This window comes from Salmo salar, chromosome 14, assembly GCF_965601325.2.
Source record: "Salmo salar chromosome 14, fSalSal1, whole genome shotgun sequence".
Lineage (NCBI taxonomy): Eukaryota > Metazoa > Chordata > Actinopteri > Salmoniformes > Salmonidae > Salmo > Salmo salar.
The window spans coordinates 33,940,590-33,960,385 of NC_138304.1; the positions used below are offsets into that span (position 1 = coordinate 33,940,590).

The 19,796-nt window shown below is 41.5% G+C and overlaps 2 protein-coding genes across 3 annotated transcripts; both read right to left on the reverse strand.

Moving 5' to 3' along the window:
• Positions 1–539: 539 nt before the first annotated feature.
• On the reverse strand, positions 540–9,604 carry LOC106569348 (cyclin-dependent kinase 5). Its single transcript, XM_082960917.1, has 12 exons — positions 9,372–9,604; positions 8,925–9,013; positions 8,744–8,811; positions 8,488–8,548; positions 8,226–8,282; positions 5,189–5,284; positions 4,951–5,025; positions 4,758–4,854; positions 3,288–3,359; positions 3,048–3,106; positions 2,752–2,832; positions 540–2,403 (listed from the first exon to the last, which is right to left on the reverse strand). Exons 1-12 carry the CDS (start codon positions 9,406–9,408, stop codon positions 2,317–2,319), a joined length of 879 nt encoding a protein of 292 aa, XP_082817043.1. The 5' UTR covers positions 9,409–9,604; the 3' UTR covers positions 540–2,316.
• A 4,601-nt stretch (positions 9,605–14,205) lies between these two features.
• Positions 14,206–19,710, reverse strand: abcb8 (ATP binding cassette subfamily B member 8). 2 transcript variants are annotated; one of them, XM_014140637.3, is made up of 16 exons: positions 19,481–19,710; positions 18,771–19,107; positions 18,486–18,641; positions 18,271–18,365; positions 18,005–18,110; positions 17,589–17,750; positions 17,332–17,417; positions 17,084–17,181; positions 16,887–16,992; positions 16,703–16,736; positions 16,443–16,579; positions 16,245–16,339; positions 16,000–16,133; positions 15,663–15,810; positions 15,197–15,447; positions 14,206–14,970 (listed from the first exon to the last, which is right to left on the reverse strand). In XM_014140637.3, the coding sequence occupies exons 1-16, from the start codon at positions 19,576–19,578 to the stop codon at positions 14,887–14,889; spliced, it is 2,127 nt and encodes a 708-aa protein (XP_013996112.2). In that variant the 5' UTR covers positions 19,579–19,710; the 3' UTR covers positions 14,206–14,886. The 2 variants fall into 2 exon arrangements, 1 of the variants encoding a protein (XP_013996112.2); XR_001320481.3 differs by lacking the exon at positions 14,206–14,970 and having other exon boundaries at positions 15,200–15,447; positions 15,663–15,829.
• Between the last annotated feature and the right edge of the window lie 86 nt (positions 19,711–19,796).

Consider the following 19,796-nt stretch of genomic DNA (forward strand, 5'->3'; position numbering starts at 1 on the left):
TGGAGTCATCAGGCCAGGTAGTCCTGAGGCATGGTCCTAGGGCTCAGGTCCTCCGAGAGAAAGAAAGAGAAAAAGAGAGAATTAGAGAGAGCATTCGTAAATTCACACAGGACACCAGATAAGACAGGAGAAATACTCCAGATGTAACAGACTGACTCTAGCCCCAGACACAAACTACTGCAGCATAAATACTGGAGGCTGAGACAGGAGGGGTCGGGAGACACATGATATGACATATCACTCCATGATATGGCTTCCTTCAACTATTTGAACTATTTGTGTAACTGAGGTATTCTATTTGGTAATATTTGGTGCAAAAAGTTACTTTAAAATCCTGGGTCATGGACCATGGTAACATCTTCACGGAAACTCACTCACGCCGGCTGGTGCATAGGGCATAAAGTTGGAACAAAGGCTCTCCACTTCTGGCGGTCGTTGGCCATCTTCTCCACCGTGTCCCTGCTCTGAAATTGACGGAGCTTTGTCTTGATTTTACGGAAAAGGAAATCATTTTCCAACAACAAAAGCAGAACAAAAAAAACATTGAGTCCACTTTATTGAATACTGAACCATTGTGTTTTAAAATGTACACAAAAAGACCACTGCTGACAGCAATTGTCTAAATACTTGACCCAAGTTCTACAATAAAACAATGATAAAAGTACAAAGTCCACTCTTCTTTCAAAATAGAAATTAGTCATATTTAAACTAATAATCTACAGCAGTCTTGTCTAAAAAATAAGCATTGGAATTGCTTGTCTTTACAGATGTAGGATCTTAATTTTATCACCCTGTTGCAGGAAATTTCCTGCACGGCAGGAAATGCAAACTTATAGTGTATTTGAGGTTTAAAAGGCTTCTAAAGCTTGTAATTTTCACTTTAAAATGTCAGACTTGATTTGCCCCATCTAAAAATGTATCAAACTCTAAAAAAAATGTCTATTAATTATAATCCACATTTCCTGCTGTGAGAAACGGGTCAAATTAAGATCCAACATATCTGCATGTGATAATGGAATCGCATCTCAACTCAGATGCAAACATCAATGCACACTATAAAGAGCTGTACAAATGTCATGGATCTAAGTGTCACAAATTTCATTATTTGAATAAGAAGAGCATATACAACTCCTGAAAGTAATTTGTTTGGTAGAAAAAAAGGACTAAATGCACACATAAGCAGACATTCAATTATCAATAAATACATGCATTCTGCTTGTCAACTTCCATCATCAAAATTAAAATACATATTTTCCCTATCCATGCAAACCAATGTTTTGGTAGATTACTTATAATTGTGGCTTTTGTGGGATAAGTAGCGACTATCTGGAGTAAAATAACACAGAAAAACGTGCAAGTTCCTTGACAAAATTAAGTTACCCATCTGAGTGAACACAGCCAAAGTCAGAGTGGTGCAAAACAATCGTAATGTGGTAATACAGGTATCAGTGGATTTCCTCCTCTCTTCACTTTCTCTAAGCTATAAGAGATTAGGTCAATTATGAAAGATTGTACAAAGTTACAAAAATGTAACTATAAAATAAAAGCAATGACTCAAGTTCGTATGGTCCACTGTTCATAATAAATATCAGTTGGCCCCAGCTTCGACAATACCGACTTTCAGTGTTCAACTTAACTTGATAGAGTGGATGAGATCTAAACTATTAAAAAAGCAACTGCCATTTACAAGGTGCACAAAAAAACTTAAACACAACCTAAACAGCAAGCCTGAGAAGTAACTGATAAATATGCCTCCCCCTCCATTTGACAATCTCCTATTGTAAGTGGAATATTGTTATAACTATGATGAAGAACAAGGAAAATATGCAAGTCTGTCTCCAATCTTATTGTGACCTATTAATGCAATATTGACAAGTTAACAGCAGTAGCACATTAAAACTATTTGAAATGTATCCAAATACCTAAATTTTTGCCAGTACATTATGCAGCACGCAACTTCAATTGTTCAAACCTCTTACTCTGCTGCGCAGCTATTGGCTCAGAAGGATTCACGGTTTCTCTGGGTAACTTTGTTACTCGCTACATGTTATATGTTTCCATATCAGTGCGCTTCAGACAAAAAGCAGACAGGTTTACTAACAAAATCTAAAATATTGCAGAGCCCACAAGGACTTGATTCCATTAGGAGGCACAACAGGATGAACTGAAGGGAAGTGTCTTAGTTAAAACAGGTGCTGCTGAAGGATGAGCCTTGTAGGGAGTCGGGATTGACAGATCCTGTTGAGAAGATGGGAGTGAAAGAGGATTGATTCCGATGGAGGAGGTTCAGTTGAGTGATGTGTTTGGGCACCTCATCTACGGTGGGCAGAAATCAGCAAAGTAAGGGTGCTGTAATGCCTCCTCTGCAGAGATCCTCTGGACAGGATTACACTTCAACAGATTCTAAAAGAGAGAAAAAAAGAATGCAAGTCAGATGTGTGTTGTTTGAAAGGCAACATTTCTTAAGTATTCAAGTGACATTTGGGAAAAGCTTTGCACTGACTCCACCTAGTGACAACGTGATATTCCTGTCTAAGCTGTCTGCCAGGTACACTACACACAACTAGTTTGTTGTAACTCCACAGCGTGGGTTTGCTCATATGTATTTGTGAAACATATTAATTCAGAGCATTACAGTGAAGGACATTGCATTGTAAGTTTATGTTAACGTCAAGGAATGATATAGCATGATAATACATTGTATACTGATTAATATATTGGTCATGTGGGGGGGAGAGGGGCAATACTAACCTGCAGGAGATCCCGTCCTGTGCTACTGAGTTTGGGGACAACATTCACCAGTGAGGTCGTAGCTGGATACATGGGGTACGGCTGTAGGTAAAAACAACGATAGAGAAAATGGATGTACAGTAAACATACAGCAGCTCAGAAAATATTTGTTCCATCTCTTATAGATTAATCTGATCTACAAACGTCAATTACTCTCATACCTTGTAAACCATATATTCTTATTTTCCTGAAGGCAGTAGAAAACATGAGTTTCTGTATGATCATCAGTAATTGACAACATCAGTGGGATAGCCTACCTTGTAGTCTGGAAGCTTTGTCATTGTCTGCCACTGTTCTTCAGTTGGTGTACCCAACAATGTGCCACAGCATTAAGGAAAGACTTTCACCAGTAAATAGGACTGGTCAAGTTTAGTCACTGCAATAGATTAATCTCAACAAAGTGGACCAACTTTAGTTTCTGTGTCTTTGTTTCTACATACCATACAACACAGACAGTATACTGAACCTGGTTACCATCTAAACATCCCTGAAAGGATATCGGAAGATCCTCTTCAGCTGGTCGTCAACGTCATTACCCGGAAACAGGGGCCTTCCAGCGTTTGCCAACTCTAAATGAAAAGAAGCAAAGGTTATAGAAGACCAACAAAAAGGTAGAGGCCCTAACTTATTTACTTACTTTATTGTCCCCATGGGGAAATTTTGTTGCAGTGTCATGTACACGTTTAAATACAAAACAAAATTGACAATACAACTTTCATAACAGTTACATACCAATAAAACATTTTTTATATTTTTTATAAAGACTAGCCTGCTGGCCTTAATGAGTCGATAGGAAAATTAGCCCGAGCTATTTAGGAGGGATATCACACCTGGCACAAATGATTGTCTAGTTCTGTTTTTCCTGCTGAGGGGTGCCCTATACCTGCGCCCAGAGGGGAGTAGTTCAACGTCCAGGTACAGGGGGTGGCTTGGGTCTAAAATTATATTGTGAGCCTTGCGGAGGGCCCTGACCTTAAAGATCTCATCCAGGTCTGTCCGTTTGACTCCAAGTACCTTGCTTGCTTTGGTGATAATCCTTCTCAGCATATTTCTCTGGCTGACAGTGTCATTGCCAAACCAACAAACAATTCAAAAAGTTAAAATACTCTCAATGAAAGATTTGTACAACAGAGTCAGTATAGTACAGCCTACATTAAAAGATCCCAGCTTTTTGAGAAAATAGTCTCTGTTGGCTCTTTTTGTAGATCAGGTCTGTACATTTACTCCACTGAAGTTTATTGTCCAAGAGGACACCCAGGTATTTGTATTCCTCTACAATCTCTATATTCTGACCTCTGACAGACGTTGCAGAGGTAGGTGTTGTACACTTCCTGAAGTCTATGCACATCTCTTTGGTCTTGTTGGTATTGAGGACCAAGTGTGATTCCTCACACCACTCTACAAAGTCATCTAGGACCGGGCCATGATGTTCCTCGTCATCATGCAACAGGCTGATCATGGCAGTGTCATCAGCGAACTTAACGAGGTGTCTGTCAGGATGGGAAGTAGTGCAACTATTAGTGTACAATATGTACAAGAGTGGGGACAAAACACATCCCTGAGGAGAGCCTGTGTTGGTATTGCGTATGTCCGACACGTGGGGACCCATTTTGACTCGCTATGAGCGTTGGCTCAGGAAGTCCAACAGCCACAAAACCACCCCCCCCATCATCTATGGAGCAGTCCCGAATGAGTCTCTCTGCCAGAATGTAGGGCTGGGTTGTGTTGAAGGCAGAAGAAAAGTCAACAAACAGAACCTTAACATGGGATTTGGCATCCTCCAGATGTCTATAGACCATGTTAAGGAGGGTAAGAATGGCATCATCAACTCCTCTGCTAGGCTGATAGGCAAAATGAAATGGGTCGAGAAGCTTCTGGGTGACGCTGAGAATATAACACAGGTAAGTAGAGTATACAATCATCCCCTTGAACTTGCTGTGCAATTTTGACCTTAAGGTTATACATACCTGCAAATATGCATCCAGCTGACCACATGTCAATAGAGGTAGAATAAAGCTTAGCACCGAAGAGCACATCTGGGGGCCTATACCACAACGTCACAACCTGCAGAGAGAGAGAGAGAAGCTTGAATGTCACCAGTAATTTAGGCATTTATTTTCTTTGCCCGTATCCAAATTAATACAATAATTGTCATATCACCTCTGCTGAGTAACATCTCACTGGGATTCCAAAGGCTCGAGCCAAGCCAAAGTCAGCCAGCTTCAATTCCCCATTCTAAAAGGAGCAAATCATTCCACATTGTAGACTATGGAAAAGGTAAATGATTTTCTCACTAACTAAGCAAGATCATTTCTATTTAAGTTAAGACACTTAGTGCAGTGTGTCCTCTAACTTTCTAGAACTTAATCAGTCAAAGCCCAACATTCCACTGACTTACCCTATTGATGAGGAGGTTCTGCGGCTTCAGGTCTCTGTGGAGAACATTCCGACTGTGGCAGAAGGCAAGCCCCTTCAACAGCTGGTACATGAACGACTGCACATACAGAAAGTAGGGGAAGACGGAGTTAAGCACAGAGATACAGAAAGACAACAAGGCAGTAATACTTCATTCTCATTATTAATGAGAGAGGACGTCGGTGGTACTCTTCGGAGTTATACGATAATTTGTGTCACACAGTGGAGGCTCCTCAGAGGAGGAAGGGGAGGACCATCCTCAGTGAATTTTATAAAAATAAGATTAAAACATTTAAAAAGTTATAATTTTTAGATAAAACTATACTAAATATAATCACGTCAACAAATAATTTAAAACACACTATTTGGAAAGAAGGTCTATAGTAGCCTTCAACATAGTAGCCTTCAATAAAGTGGACCAACAGTAGCCTTCAACAGAACTCTGTAGGGTAGAACAATGGTGTAGCCGGAGGACAGCTAGCTTCCGTCCTCCTCTGGGTACATTGACTTGACAAAACCTAGGAAGCTCATGGTTCTCACCCCCTTCCATAGACATATAGTAATTATGACAACTTTCAGACAATGTCCTACAGCCTATCAGAGCTCTTGCAGCATTTTATTTTTTATTTCACCTTTATTTAACCAGGTAGGCTAGTTGAGAACAAGTTCTCATTTACAACTGCAACCTGGCCAAGATAAAGCAAAGCAGTGTGACACAAACAACACAGAGTTACACATGGAATAAACAAACGTACAATCAACAGCATGATCTGACATGTCCACCCAATCAAAGGATCAAATAATTAATCTAGTACTGAAAGCTACAGCTAGCTAGCACTGCAGTGTATAAAATGTGGTTAGTAGTTGACTCAAAGAGAGAGGAAGACAATATTTGAACAGATTTGAACAAATTAATTTCTTCCAAAATGAAGGAGAAGCAAGAGAGTCTTTTTTCACTTTCACTTACTTAGCTAGCAAATGCAGCTAGCTAGACATTGAAACACCCTGCTCAAACAGAGGGATGCTATGTTAGCTAGCTGGCTATGACTTTCCAACACAACAATGGAACTCTTCCAAGTCATGGTTAGCTTTTGGTATTACTAATTTATTGCCACCGGGGCCCGCCCGCGTAACTGCTTACTGACTGTTCACTAACGTTACTGCATGATTGTAGCGTGTTTACTAACGCGTTAGTTCCATTAGCTACACTGACTATGACAGTATTGCAAGTAAAACTAAATGCATGCTCTTCAACCGATCATTGCCCGTACCTGCCAGCCCGCCCGCCCGTTCAGCATCAATATTCTGGACGGTTATGACTTAGAATATGTGGACATAAACAAATACCTAGGTGTCTGATTAGACTGTAAACTCTCCTTCCAGAGTCACATTAAGCATCTCCAATCCAAAATTAAATCTAGAATCGGCTTTCTATTCCGCAACAAAGCATTCTACACTCATGCTGCCAAACATACCCTCGTAAAACTGATCATCCTACCGATCCTCGACTTCGGCGATGCCATTTATAAAATAGCCTCTAACACTCTACTCAACAAATTGGATGCAGTCTATCACAATGCCATCCGTTTGTCACCAAAGCCCCATATACTACCCACCACTGCGACCTGTACGCTCTTGTTGGCTGGCGCTGCTAGGTAAAGCCCCGCCTTATCTCAGCTCACTGGTCACCATAGCAGCACCCACCCGTAGCACGCGATCCAGCAGGTATATCTCACTGGTCACCCCCAAAGCCAATTCTTCCTTTGGCCACATGTCCTTCCAGTTCTCTGCTGCCAATGACTGGAACAGAACTGCAAAAAATCACTAAAGCTGGAGACTCTTACCTCCTTCACTAACTTTAAGCACCAGCTGTCAGAGCAGCTCACAGATCACTGCACCTGTACATAGCCCATCTGTAAATAGCCCATCCAACTACCTCATCCCCATATTGTTATTTATTTATTTATCTTGCTCCTTGGCACACCAGTATCTCTACTTGCACATTCATCTTCTGCACATTTACCATTCCAGTGTTTAATTGCTATATTGTAATTACTTCGCCAACATGGCCTATTTATTGCCTTACCTCCCTTATCTTACCTCATTTGCACTCACTGTATATAGACTTTTATTTTATCTACTGTATGTTTGTTTATTCCATGTGTAACTCTGTGTTGTTGTATGTGTTGAACTGCTGTGCTTTATCTTGGCCAGGTCGCAGTTGTAAATGAGAACTTGTTCTCAACTAGCCTACCTGGTTAAATAAAGGGAAAATAAAAAAAATACTTTACATAATATGGTGACAACGATGTAGGCTGTGTGTAGTGGTTTGGCTTGGAAAGTTTTTTTTCACCTGGTCACATACAGCTGATGTGCATTGAAGTCCACAAGTGAAGGGAAGAGGTGAAAGGAGGAGACCGCATTGATGCGAGAAGGAATACAACGTGGCTGCTATGAAAGTGAACTGTGTTTACGCGTGATCAGTGGTGTATTAATTTCGCTGATTCTGTTCAAAAACATTTCTTAAACGGAAACAAAAATGGGGACCAAAACCTGAATTTGTCCAATAGAAACTCTTGTTTGCAACTGTTGGACTAATGATTACACCCTATATCAGCTAGATGTAAGCAAGTGTGCAAGGCGGTATTGAATATCACTGTCTGTCACCTCAAACTTGTCTCTCGACCTGTGTGCACCTACTTTTATTCATAGGATAGATTGTAGCGACCTCATGATGGGTATAGGGAAAAATTTGAGTAACATGTAGTAGCCTAAACCTATCGCTGTTACATTAAACTGGGTGAATGGAATATGAATGAGTCTCATCCAATATGCTGTAATAGAAATAAGGCTATGCTCTTAAAAAAAATAAAAATCCTCCCTCATCTTAAACAGCACTGACCGCCACTGGTGTGACATTACATGCATTTGACTTACAGTCATGGGACATCATGGTGTGGTTACACAAACATGTTTCTCAGAGCCATATTCTGCCCCTTATTTGAATCTCAATGACTCACCTTGACAGTTTCTGGATCTAGGTCTCCATTGCAGCTGTCAAAGTATTTCTTTAGATCCTGTGGTTGTAAGAGTCAAGTTAAATCACTGCACCCCAGCAAAAAGAAAAATCAGACATCAAATCAAACAAGTGAATCACTGGGGAGAACACCCTTATCTTGTGGGCACTTCTACTTTAAATTGGTTTTGGTAAATTGTCATAGCTAAAGCAACAAACTCCTCTTCATACAAAAACGGCATTCACATACATCTGGCAGCACTCACCTGATCACAAAATTCAAACACCAATGTTAACTTCTTGTCACTGTGCAGAACATCATGCAATCTAGGAAAAGCAAAATTAAATGTGAATTAAACTCTTTGCATAGCTAGATATTTAATATAATGCTAGAAATTACACTGTTGAAAAGTAATTTACTAGTCACTTAAGTTCTGATTCGGGAATATGTCCAACTATTGTATGGCATACATAGCTAATTTATGCATTTTCAGAATTTTACAAATTTCACATCAGACATACCTCACAATGTTTTTATGCTTCAGTTCTTTCAGGAGGCAAATTTCTCGCAGGGCAGAACTTGGGACCCCCTACAAGAAACCAGCAAGCAAAGTGAGCCGTCAACAAATATGCCATAACCTTAGCAAACTAACCAGTTGACTAACTTTAGCATAGCTATATTTGTATTCTCAATAATTCCTACCTCATCGTCGTCATCCAATCTCACTCTTTTTAAAGCCACGATTTCATGCGTTTCTCTATTTTTTGCTTTGAAAACAGTTCCATATGTACCTGCAGAAAGAAATCACAACTTTTACTAGATGGCTAGCTAGCTTGGCTGAATGGGTTGTGTTAGCTAGCAATGTAGCTAAGCAAGCTAACTTGCCCATGACTGGAATAATGACAACTAGCTAACTAACTGTAATTAAATTAACAAACTAAAATTTCATTGTGGCTTAATCTTGCTGCTAGGTAGTAAAGACATTGTCAAATTAGCTAAATATTATCAAACGTGTGTAACATATCAATGTCAATGACTTGTCATTCAAAATCGCTAGCTGGCTAACGTTAGCGACCTAGCAATGCTAACAGAAAACAACATTATTAGATAACATTACAGATTATCGGGGAAAGAAACAGGCACACTTACCCTCTCCAATCTTCTCAAGTTTTTCATACTTCTGCATATTTTGTCAATAAAGCTAGCCTTTAGCTAGCTAACAGTAGTGAAATGCAGCACCAGTGGAAATGTTGTTAACGAACGTTCGCTAGCCAGCTGTTATTCACAGCTAAAATGTTGCCGCTACACCGGCATCTAAAGCGGTCAAATTATGAACTGCAACATGCGGGTGAATCACCACCCATTCCCTCAGTGAAACATCATTCATGTGGATAATAAACCTGTAATCACTGTCAATCTTAGAAATATTTACAAAAAATGTAACATCTCTTATGTTACCTTCTAAAGAAATCCTCAGACAGAGGTCCAATTAGACAGCCTGTAGGCGTACAATCTTGTTAAATATGTTAATAGTTTAGCTAGAACCACCATCTTCACACAGTATAATCTATTTTAGACAATGATTATCACACACACACACACACACACACACACACACACACACACACACACACGGGAAACATGTTTACATTGCCAAAGTAAGTGAAATAGATAAAACAAAAGTGAAATAAACGATCAAAAATGAACAGCAAACATTACACTCACAGGTTTCAAAGGAATAGGTACATTTAAAATGTCATATTATGACTATGTACATAGTTAAAATTATGTGCAAATAGTTAAAGTACAAAAGGGAAAATAAATGAACATAAATATGGGTTATATTTACAATGCTTTTTGTTCTCCACTGGTTGCCTTTTTCTTGTGGCAACAGATCACACATCTTGCTGCTGTTATGACACACTTTGCTATTTCACTCAATAGATATGGGAGTTTATCAAAATTGGATTTGTTTTGGTATTCTATGTGGGTCTGTGTAATCAGAGGGAAATATGTGTCTCTAATATGGTCATACATTTGGTAGGAGGTTAGGAAGGGCAGCTCAGTTTCTACCTAATTTTTTGGGTTGTGTGCATATAGCTTGTTTTCATCAACACCACAGGCCTTTTTGGGTTGGAGGGTTTGTACACTGCTCAAAAAAATAAAGGGAACACTAAAATAACACATCCTAGATCTGAATGAATGACATATTAAATACTTTTTTCTTTACATAGTTGAATGTGTTGACAACAAAATCACACAAAAATAATCAATGGAAATCCAATTTATCAACCCATGGAGGTCTGGATTTGGAGTCACACTCAAAATTAAAGTGGAAAACCACACTACAGGCTGATCCAACTTTGATGTAATGTCCTTAAAACAAGTCAAAATGAGGCTCAGTAGTGTGTGTGGCCTCCACGTGCCTGTATGACCTCCCTACAATGCCTGGGCATGCTCCTGATGAGGTGGCGGATGGTCTCCTGAGGGATCTCCTCCCAGACCTGGACTAAAGTATCCGCCAACTCCTGGACAGTCTGTGGTGCAACGTGGCGTTGGTGGATGGAGCGAGACATGATGTCCCAGATGTGCTCAATTGGATTCAGGTCTGGGGAACGGGCGGGCCAGTCCATAGCATCAATGCCTTCCTCTTGCAGGAACTGCTGACACACTCCAGCCACATGAGGTCTAGCATTGTCTTGCATTAGGAGGAACCCAGGGCCAACCGCACCAGCATATGGTCTCACAAGGGGTCTGAGGATCTCATCTCGGTACCTAATGGCAGTCAGGCTACCTCTGGCGAGCACATGGAGGGCTGTGCGGCCCCCCAAAGAAATGCCACCCACACCATGACTGACCCACCACCAAACCGGTCATGCTGGAGGATGTTGCAGGCAGCAGAACGTTCTCCACGGCGTCTCCAGACTCTGTCACGTCTGTCACATGTGCTCAGTGTGAACCTGCTTTCATCTGTGAAGAGCACAGGGCGCCAGTGGCGAATTTGCCAATCTTGGTGTTCTCTGGCAAATGCGGTGTTCGGCTGTAAGCACAACCCCCACCTGTGGATGTCGGGCCCTCATACCACCCTCATGGAGTCTGTTTCTGACCGTTTGAGCAGACACATGCACATTTGTGGCCTGCTGGAGGTCATTTTGCAGGGCTCTGGCAGTGCTCCTCCTGCTCCTCCTTGCACAAAGGCGAAGGTAACGGTCCTGCTGCTGGGTTGTTGCCCTCCTACGGCCTCCTCCACGTCTCCTGATGTACTGGCCTGTCTCCTGGTAGCGCCTCCATGCTCTGGACACTACGCTGACAGACACAGCAAACCTTCTTGCCACAGCTCACATTGATGTGCCATCCTGGATGAGCTGCACTACCTGAGCCACTTGTGTGGGTTGTAGACTCCGTCTCATGCTACCACTAGAGTGAAAGCACCGCCAGCATTCAAAAGTGACCAAAACATCAACCAGGAAGCATAGGAACTGAGAAGTGGTCTGTGGTCCCCACCTGCAGAACCACTCCTTTATTGGGGGTGTCTTGCTAATTGCCTATAATTTCCACCTGTTGTCTATTCCATTTGCACAACAGCATGTGAAATTTATTGTCAATCAGTGTTGCTTCCTAAGTGGACAGTTTGATTTCACAGAAGTGTGATTGACTTGGAGTTATATTGTGTTGTTTAAGTGTTCCCTTTCTTTTTTTGAGCAGTGTATTTGGTCCTGTAGTTCATTCAATGTAATTGGAGAATCCAGTGGGTTCTGGTAGTCTTTAATAGCTGATTCTAAGATTTGTAATTTATCATGTATATGTTTTTGCTGTTTGTTCTTTGTTATAGAGCCAAAAAGATTGGAGAAGTGGTTTATCCATACATCTCCATTTTGGATAGATAACTCTTCGTGTTGTTGTTTGTTTAGGGTGTTTACATTTTCCCAGAAGTGGTTAGATTCCTTCCATCTATAGCATTCCTTAATATTGTGCAGTTCCTTTGGCTGACACCTCATGATTGAGTATTGCTCTGTTCAAATAGACTGTGATTTTGCTTTGATCTGATAAGGGTGTCAGTGGACTGACTGTGAACGCTCTGAGACTGGATTGAGGTCAGTGATAAAGTAATCTAAAGTACTACTGCCAAGTGATGAGCTGTAGGTGTACCTACCATAGGAGTCTCCTCGAACTCTACCATTGACTATGTACAGACCCAGCGTGCGACAGAGCTGCAGGAGTTGTGACATGTTTTTATTGGTTGTTTTGTCATGGTTGTGTCTAGGGGGGCATATTTGGGAGGGAATACTGTCACCTCCAAGTGGGTGTTTGTCCCGCTGTGTGTTGAGAGTGTCAGGTTCTTGTCCAGTTCTGCCATTTAAGTCACCACAGACTAGTACATGTCCCTGGGCCTGGAAATGGTTGATCTCCTCCTCTAGGATGGAGAAGCTGTCATCGTTAAAGTATGAGGATTCTATTGGGGGATATACAGTGCATTTGGAAAGTATTCAGAACAGTTTGCTTTTTCCACATTTTGTTGTGTTACAGCTTCATTTAAAAAAAAAGAATCCTCTCCAATCTACACACAATACCCCATAATGACAAAGTGAAAACAGATTTTTTTTAAAGTTTTGCAAATGTATTAAAAATAAACGTATTTACATAAGAATTCAGACCCTTTGCTATGAGACTTGAAATTGAGCTCAGGTGCATCCTGTTTCCATTGATCATCCTTGTGATGTTTCTACAACTTAATTGGAGTCCACCTGTGGTAAATTCAATTGATTGGATTTGATTTGGAAAGGCACACATCTGTCTACAGCTGACAGTGCATTTCAGAGCAAAAACCAAACCATGAGGTTGAAGGATTTTCCGTAGAGCTCCGAGACAGGATTGTGTCGAGGCACAGATCTTGGGAAGGGTACCAAAATATGTCTGCAGCATTGGAGGTCCCCAAGAACACAGTGGCCTCCATCATTCTTAAATTGAAAAAGTTTGGAAACACCAAACTGTGGCTCAGTTGGTAGAGCATGGTGTTTGCAACGCCAGGGTTGTGGGTTCGATTCCCACGGGGGGCCAGTACGCCAAAAAAAAGTATGTATGAAAATGTATGCATTCACTACTGTAAGTCGCTCTGGATAAGAGCGTCTGCTAAATGACTTAAAAAAAAAAAAAAAAAAAATGACTTCCTAGAACTGGTCGCCCGGCCTAACTGAGCAATGGGGGAAGGGGGTCTTGGTCAGTGAGGTGACCAGGAACCTGATGGTCACCCTGACAGAGCTCCAAAGTTCCTCTGTGGAGATGGGTGAACCATCTCTGTAGCACTCCACCAATCAGGCCTTGGTAGAGTGGCCAGACGGAAGGCACTCCTCAGTAAAAGGCACATGACAGGTCTCTTGGAGTTTGCCAAAAGGCACCTAAAGGACTCTGACCATGAGAAACAAGATTCTCTGGTCTAATTAAACCAAGATTGAACTCTTTGGCTTGAATGCAAAGCATCACGCCTGGAGGAAGCCTGGCACCATCCCTACGGTGAAGCATGGTGGTGGCAGCATCATGCTGTGGGGATGTTTTTCAGTGTAAGGGACTGGGAGACTAGTCAGGATCGCTGGAAAGATGAACGGAACCAAGTACAGAGATCCTTGATGAAAACCTACTCCAGAGTACTCAGGCCCTCGGACTGGGATGAAGGTTCACCTTCCAACAGGACAACGATCCTAAGCACACAGCCAAGACAACACAGGAGTGGCTTCAGGACAAGTCTCTGAATGTCCTTGAGTGGCCCAGTGAGAGCCCGGACTTGAACCCGATCTAACATCTCTGGTGAGACCTGAAAATAGCTGTGCAGCGACGCTCCCCATCTAACCTGACAGAGCTTGAGAGGATTTGCAGAGAAGAATGGGAGAAACTCCCCAAATACAGGTGTGCCAAGCTTGTAGCATCATACCCAAGAAGACTCGAGGCTGTAAGATGCTTCAACAAAGTACTGAGTAAAGGGTCTGAATACTTATGTAAATGGTTTATTTCAGTTTTTTTATTTTTAATACATACGCATGTAAAAATCTGTTTTCACTTTGTCATTATGGGTGTGGATGAGGGAAAAAATATTTATCAATTTTAGAAATAGGCTGTAAGGTAACAAAATGTGGAAAAAGTAAATGGGTCTGAATACTTTCCGAATGCACTGTAGGTAGCACACAAGGTAATTTTTCTGTTTCTAGCCAGATGTATAATGTTCCTGTTTTGACTAATTTAATAGAGTGGGTTAGGTCTGCTCTGTACCAAATTAGCAATCTCTCTCTCTCTCTCTGAAAACAGATTAGTGGATGAATAGAAAAATGATTAAAAGTCTTGCAAAATGTACAGACACAGGACAGGGCCAAGTAACCCTGCTAAAACCACATTCACATCCTGTACAGTTAGTATTCTCTCCCTATAAACAACACATGATAAACACTTGCAATTTCAGCAGCCTTACTTGGGCCACAATAAAATATAATCCAGTTGGTCCGCCCATACATTTGGCTTGGAAAAAATTTATTTGACATTGGACCATTAAACTAAATCAACTTTACACCAACATAAAACAAGTGATAATATCTATGCATCTTTTTCATTTCTTATGAAAAGGCTGTCCCTAGTTCATGATATAGGCCTACAGTTCTGTGCCATATCAAAGTAGTGTTCACTTCTCTCCCTCTGATCTCTGCCTGCGTATCAGGTCAGCATACAGCCCTCCTTTGCTCAGCAATTCCGTGTGAGTTCCAGCCTAGGAAGAGACAAGACAAAAACTATACAACCAAGCTTTTGTAATTAAATTGACATACATCATTACACGTGTTGTGATGCTCTTTAAAAAACGTTGCGATTATTATTACTTTAATGACAAGAAAACGTGATTGGGATAAGTGTCCAATATCTGGGAAAAAAACACCAATGGGACAGAGGACAATAGACATCCCTCTCTTCCTTCAGTGCTTTAGCCGCTCCCTCACCTCTACGATGCGTCCGTTGCTCATGACACAGATGAGGTCTGCCCTCTGGATGGTGCTGAGTCTGTGGGCAATGATGAGCACAGTGCGTCCAGTGGTGGCCCGGTCCAGAGCCTCTTGCACCACCCGCTCTGACTCTGCGTCAAGCGCACTGGTGGCCTCGTCCAGGACCAGGATGCTGGGGTTCTTGATCAGGGCGCGGGCAATGGCAATACGCTGCTTCTGGCCCCCTGACATAGTCACTCCTCGCTCACCTATGTGTCCACAGAGGTACAATACTCAGTAAAAGCACTTATTGTAATGCAATTAGTACTACTTATGTTAAAAAGTTCTTAAGTACATTTGATTTGAATATGTGTGTCTGGGATTTATTAGAGTGGTATAGACTAGTAATAAATCAGAGGATGTTAGAACTGGAACTTTCACCCCAAAAAATATGTTTTTTTCTCAAATATGTGTTGTCACTTACCAACCACAGTGTTGTATCCATCTGGAAAGCCTGTGATAAAGCGGTGGGCGTTGGCCTGCTTGGCAGCATTGATGACCTCAGCATCAGTGGCCTCCGGCTTTCCAAAGCGAATGTTCTCCATCACGGAGGAGCCAAACAGCACAGGCTCCTACACGCAGGGGTGGGTTCTGAATTGTTAATAACAAAGTAACATTGCTATCACTGTTATTATGGCAAAAATCACACAAGAAGGCTGTTTCTTACGGAGGAAAATTACCAAATCTGAAGCAGTTCTGAAAGAAGATCCTAGAACATCCTTATGCACTAGAAAACAGAATGATTATTCTAGAACATTTACCTGATTGATAAATCCAATGACTTGTCCTCTGAGCCAGGATGGGTCCAGTGTCCGGATATCCAGGCCATCCAACATGATCACACCACTGCTGGGGTCATAGAACCGCTCCAACAAGGAGGCCACTGTGGACTTCCCTGCAGTGTAGGAGAACCATAACTGACACATCATTTTCATAAATATTTCATTATGTTTATGTAATCAGACTAATTGAGAACTTGTATCCATGGGAACGCATGGAACATTACCTCCTCCGGACTCTCCAACGATTGCGACAGTCTTACAGGGGGGGATGATGAGGTTGAAGTTCTTTAGGATCTGTTGGCCAGGTCTCGTTGGGTAACTGTGGAAAAACAAATTAAAAACAATTAACTTACTGATATATATAATTTGTGTGTGTTTGTGTGTGTCTTTTTGTTAATTTTGTCTTTCTGATGTGGTCATGCCTGAAAGTAATGTTCATGAAGTCCACCCGTCCTGTCAGAGATTTGTAAGGAATGCGGCCTCCACCCGAAAGTGGAATGGTAGGCTCCAAAGACAGGTACTCGAAAACACGGGCCCCAGAGCTGAGGCCTCTGACCATCTGCAAAACATGGTAGGTTCTAATTTCTTATTGCCATATCAACTGATCACCTTGTGAAACCTGAAACTCTACATTGATAGCAATGTATTTCTGACTTCTTCTATACGTCAAGTCTTTACTCACTTGGCCAAACAGGATAGAGATGCTGGCCAAAGACCTAAGAAAAATAACAGAAGGAAAGGTAAAATCCAATTTGTTATTCACCTAACGTTCATTGAACACTTCCATTTGATAATGCAAGCATTTGGCACGTTACAGTGTGAGAGTTTAGCTTAAGTGTTATCTTTGCTAACAACAAGTATTTTACCTCTGCACCGTCTGTGAAGCCACCAGGAAAGACATGAGGTCACCTGGAGACATTTCATCACCTGCCATCAATGACCCACCAGCAAAGATGGTGCCTAAAACAATGCCTGCAAGAAAAGGAACCATGTAACAGATAAGCAATGGCATACTTAAATAAATAGCAAGTTCGATCCACTATTCATGATAAAAGGAACTCACAGTTCAGGACGATATTTGACATTCCTTGGAAAACAGCTATCCTTGAGCCTAGAGATTCATTCATCTCGCATGATTTGTCCACTTCCCAGGCATATAACCTGCAAAACACAGACAAATAGTTACATTCTTTCACACAATCCCTCTAATAAGGGGTGAAATTAGGAATGCTTTGAAAGACAATTGTGACTTTATTATAGGGCAGGTCTGATAATATTGTCTGATCTGGACTATAATAGACTGTAACTCACTGCATCTCTCGCTCCTCCATGGCGAAGGCTTTCACTGTCCTTACATTGCCAAGGGCCTCATCTGCCACCCCTGTTGCTTTCGACACCTACAACAATACACATACTGTATATCAGTCTAGACACAGACAGACACCAATTCTCCATGCTGTAGTTCTGATAAACTCAGTAGAATGCTTTCTCAGTTGACACTTTTATCAATTTCTCTAATGTGTTTTAGATAGTGAATGAGTCAGAGTCGGAATGAGTGATGATGTCACCTGTTCCTGAGCCAATCGGGACAGCCTGCGAAGGAATGAGCCAATCAGAGCTCCTGCCCCCACCAGACAGGGAAGTATCACCACTGTCATACCAGTGAGTTTAGGGGAGATGACATAGAGGGACACGAAACAGCCAACCGTCTGTGTTACACTCCGCAGGCCCTGTAGATATGAGTAATTGAGGCAACATCATTAGATATCGATCTTGTGAACTGTCTCTGGATGGGAGCAACAGCTAATGAATAAATTATACTGAAAAGTTATGGAAATATGTAATAGGGAAGTGCATAGGGGACCACAATGGAAATTAGCTTTATTGTGTTTTTATCCTAGATCATTTTGAATGTATGTTGTCTCCGGCTGGAGCAGCCTACTACTTTTAATTATCCAATAAATTCATATGTACACAGCCATACCTGAGAGACGACCAGTTTGAAGGAAGACTTGAACTCCTGAATATCAGCAGTCAAACGGTTCACCAGCATGCCAGTTTTGTTGGAATCAAAGAAGGCTACATCTTGCCTGAAACAAAAATGCCAAGTCTTGTGTTAGCAAGAGTAAAAGTGGGACAGTGGATAGAAGGTCTAGTGACATCTAGTCAGTCACTCTACTCTCTGTCTTGGAATTGGTCTATTCTACCTCTTGTTGCTTTCAATATATATTACAGCAACTGGGTTTATACCTGAGTAAAGATTGGAAAAGAGTCTTTCTCATGTCTGCTGCTACTCGCTCCCCTACCCTGGAAAGCAGGATGATGTAACCAGTCGTGAGCAAACCCTGAAGCCAAGAAAGAGATTTCATGACCATATTGTTTTTCTATGTATTCCACAGAAATAGATTTTTCAATCTACATTTAAATTAAATCATTGACAATGACTTTTTTGACAAACAACTTACTTGGAGACCATACAATCCCAGCAACTTCAGAGCAGGTCCCCTCATCTCTCTCATGTAATTCCCAGTATGTTCTCTCATGTAGCGTGCCACTATGTTCACCAGATCGCCCAACATCAGGGGAATTTGAATATTCAAGATGGCAGCACCAAAAGCAAGCTGAAAGAAAATCATGATTGGTCTGAAATCACTCAGCATTCCAATACAATTAAAACACCACTGGAGTTTAGCCAGCATGTTACTGTCTAAACAGTAGATTGTCCAGTAGTGTTAAGTTATGTTGCTCACCACGACAGCACCAAGAAGGGCAAAAAGCTGGGGTTTGACAAACTCCCACAGGATATGCCAGTCAAACTCAGGCTCAGTTTCTTTGGCTTGAAGCTCTAGCAGAACATTGTTATTCACATCTGCCTGGCAATATGCTACACTGCCAAGTAGTCGAGCAGAAATGGTGAGAACCACTGGCCCCAAGATGAACTTCAGGGCCCCCCCTGGTGGTCTTGACATCCAGCAGGCAGATTGGCGGACTGCTGCTTGAGCCAGACCCCAGATACGCCCAGCAGCATTACTTGGCTGTCCAGAGGAGTTGCCTGCATTGGCCAATTGTGTTGTGTATAGCCGTGATCTGAAACGAAAACAAAACAAACAAACAATATAACAAGCTGTACTGTTTGTAGTGTGATCTGTATTATACAAGTTTGAGAGACATGGACAACATGAGCTTAACAACTAATAATAACTATGTGGTGGGCTTTTCACTCAATGTATTGTTAAAATGGTGACAAAAAAAAGTTACAAAGGGCATATGACACTTCTGGATGGTCCATTCCATTAACGTCACTTTACTGAACAACACTACTTACAACTTTGGAACAGAGCTGAACTAATATTGTTTTCATAAGGAATCATATTAGCTAGCGTAAAGTCTAAGGTCTGTAACTATAGTAGCTGTCTGATCAGCTGACTACCGGCATTAGCCAACTAGAACGTTGTCCTACCGTGGCTGTCTCCATAAATCTTGTGTTCTATTCAAATGCGAGTAGAGGGGGCGCAACGGTGCAGTTGTGCTGACTCTATTACAAAGTAAGTGAAACATATTTAGACGTTTTCACGGAAATCTAACAAAATTCAAAGAATCTGAGCGCTTAGCTCAGAAGGGTACAAGGAACAACATGCAGGCTGCCATGTTGACACTATCCCAGAATGCATCTCATTGGCACAGTAAATTGGATCATGTTTAATGTCAATAACAAAACAAGCATTTTGGTCGCTAAAAACAATGTTAAAAGATAATGAATCGTTATCATTGGCAAG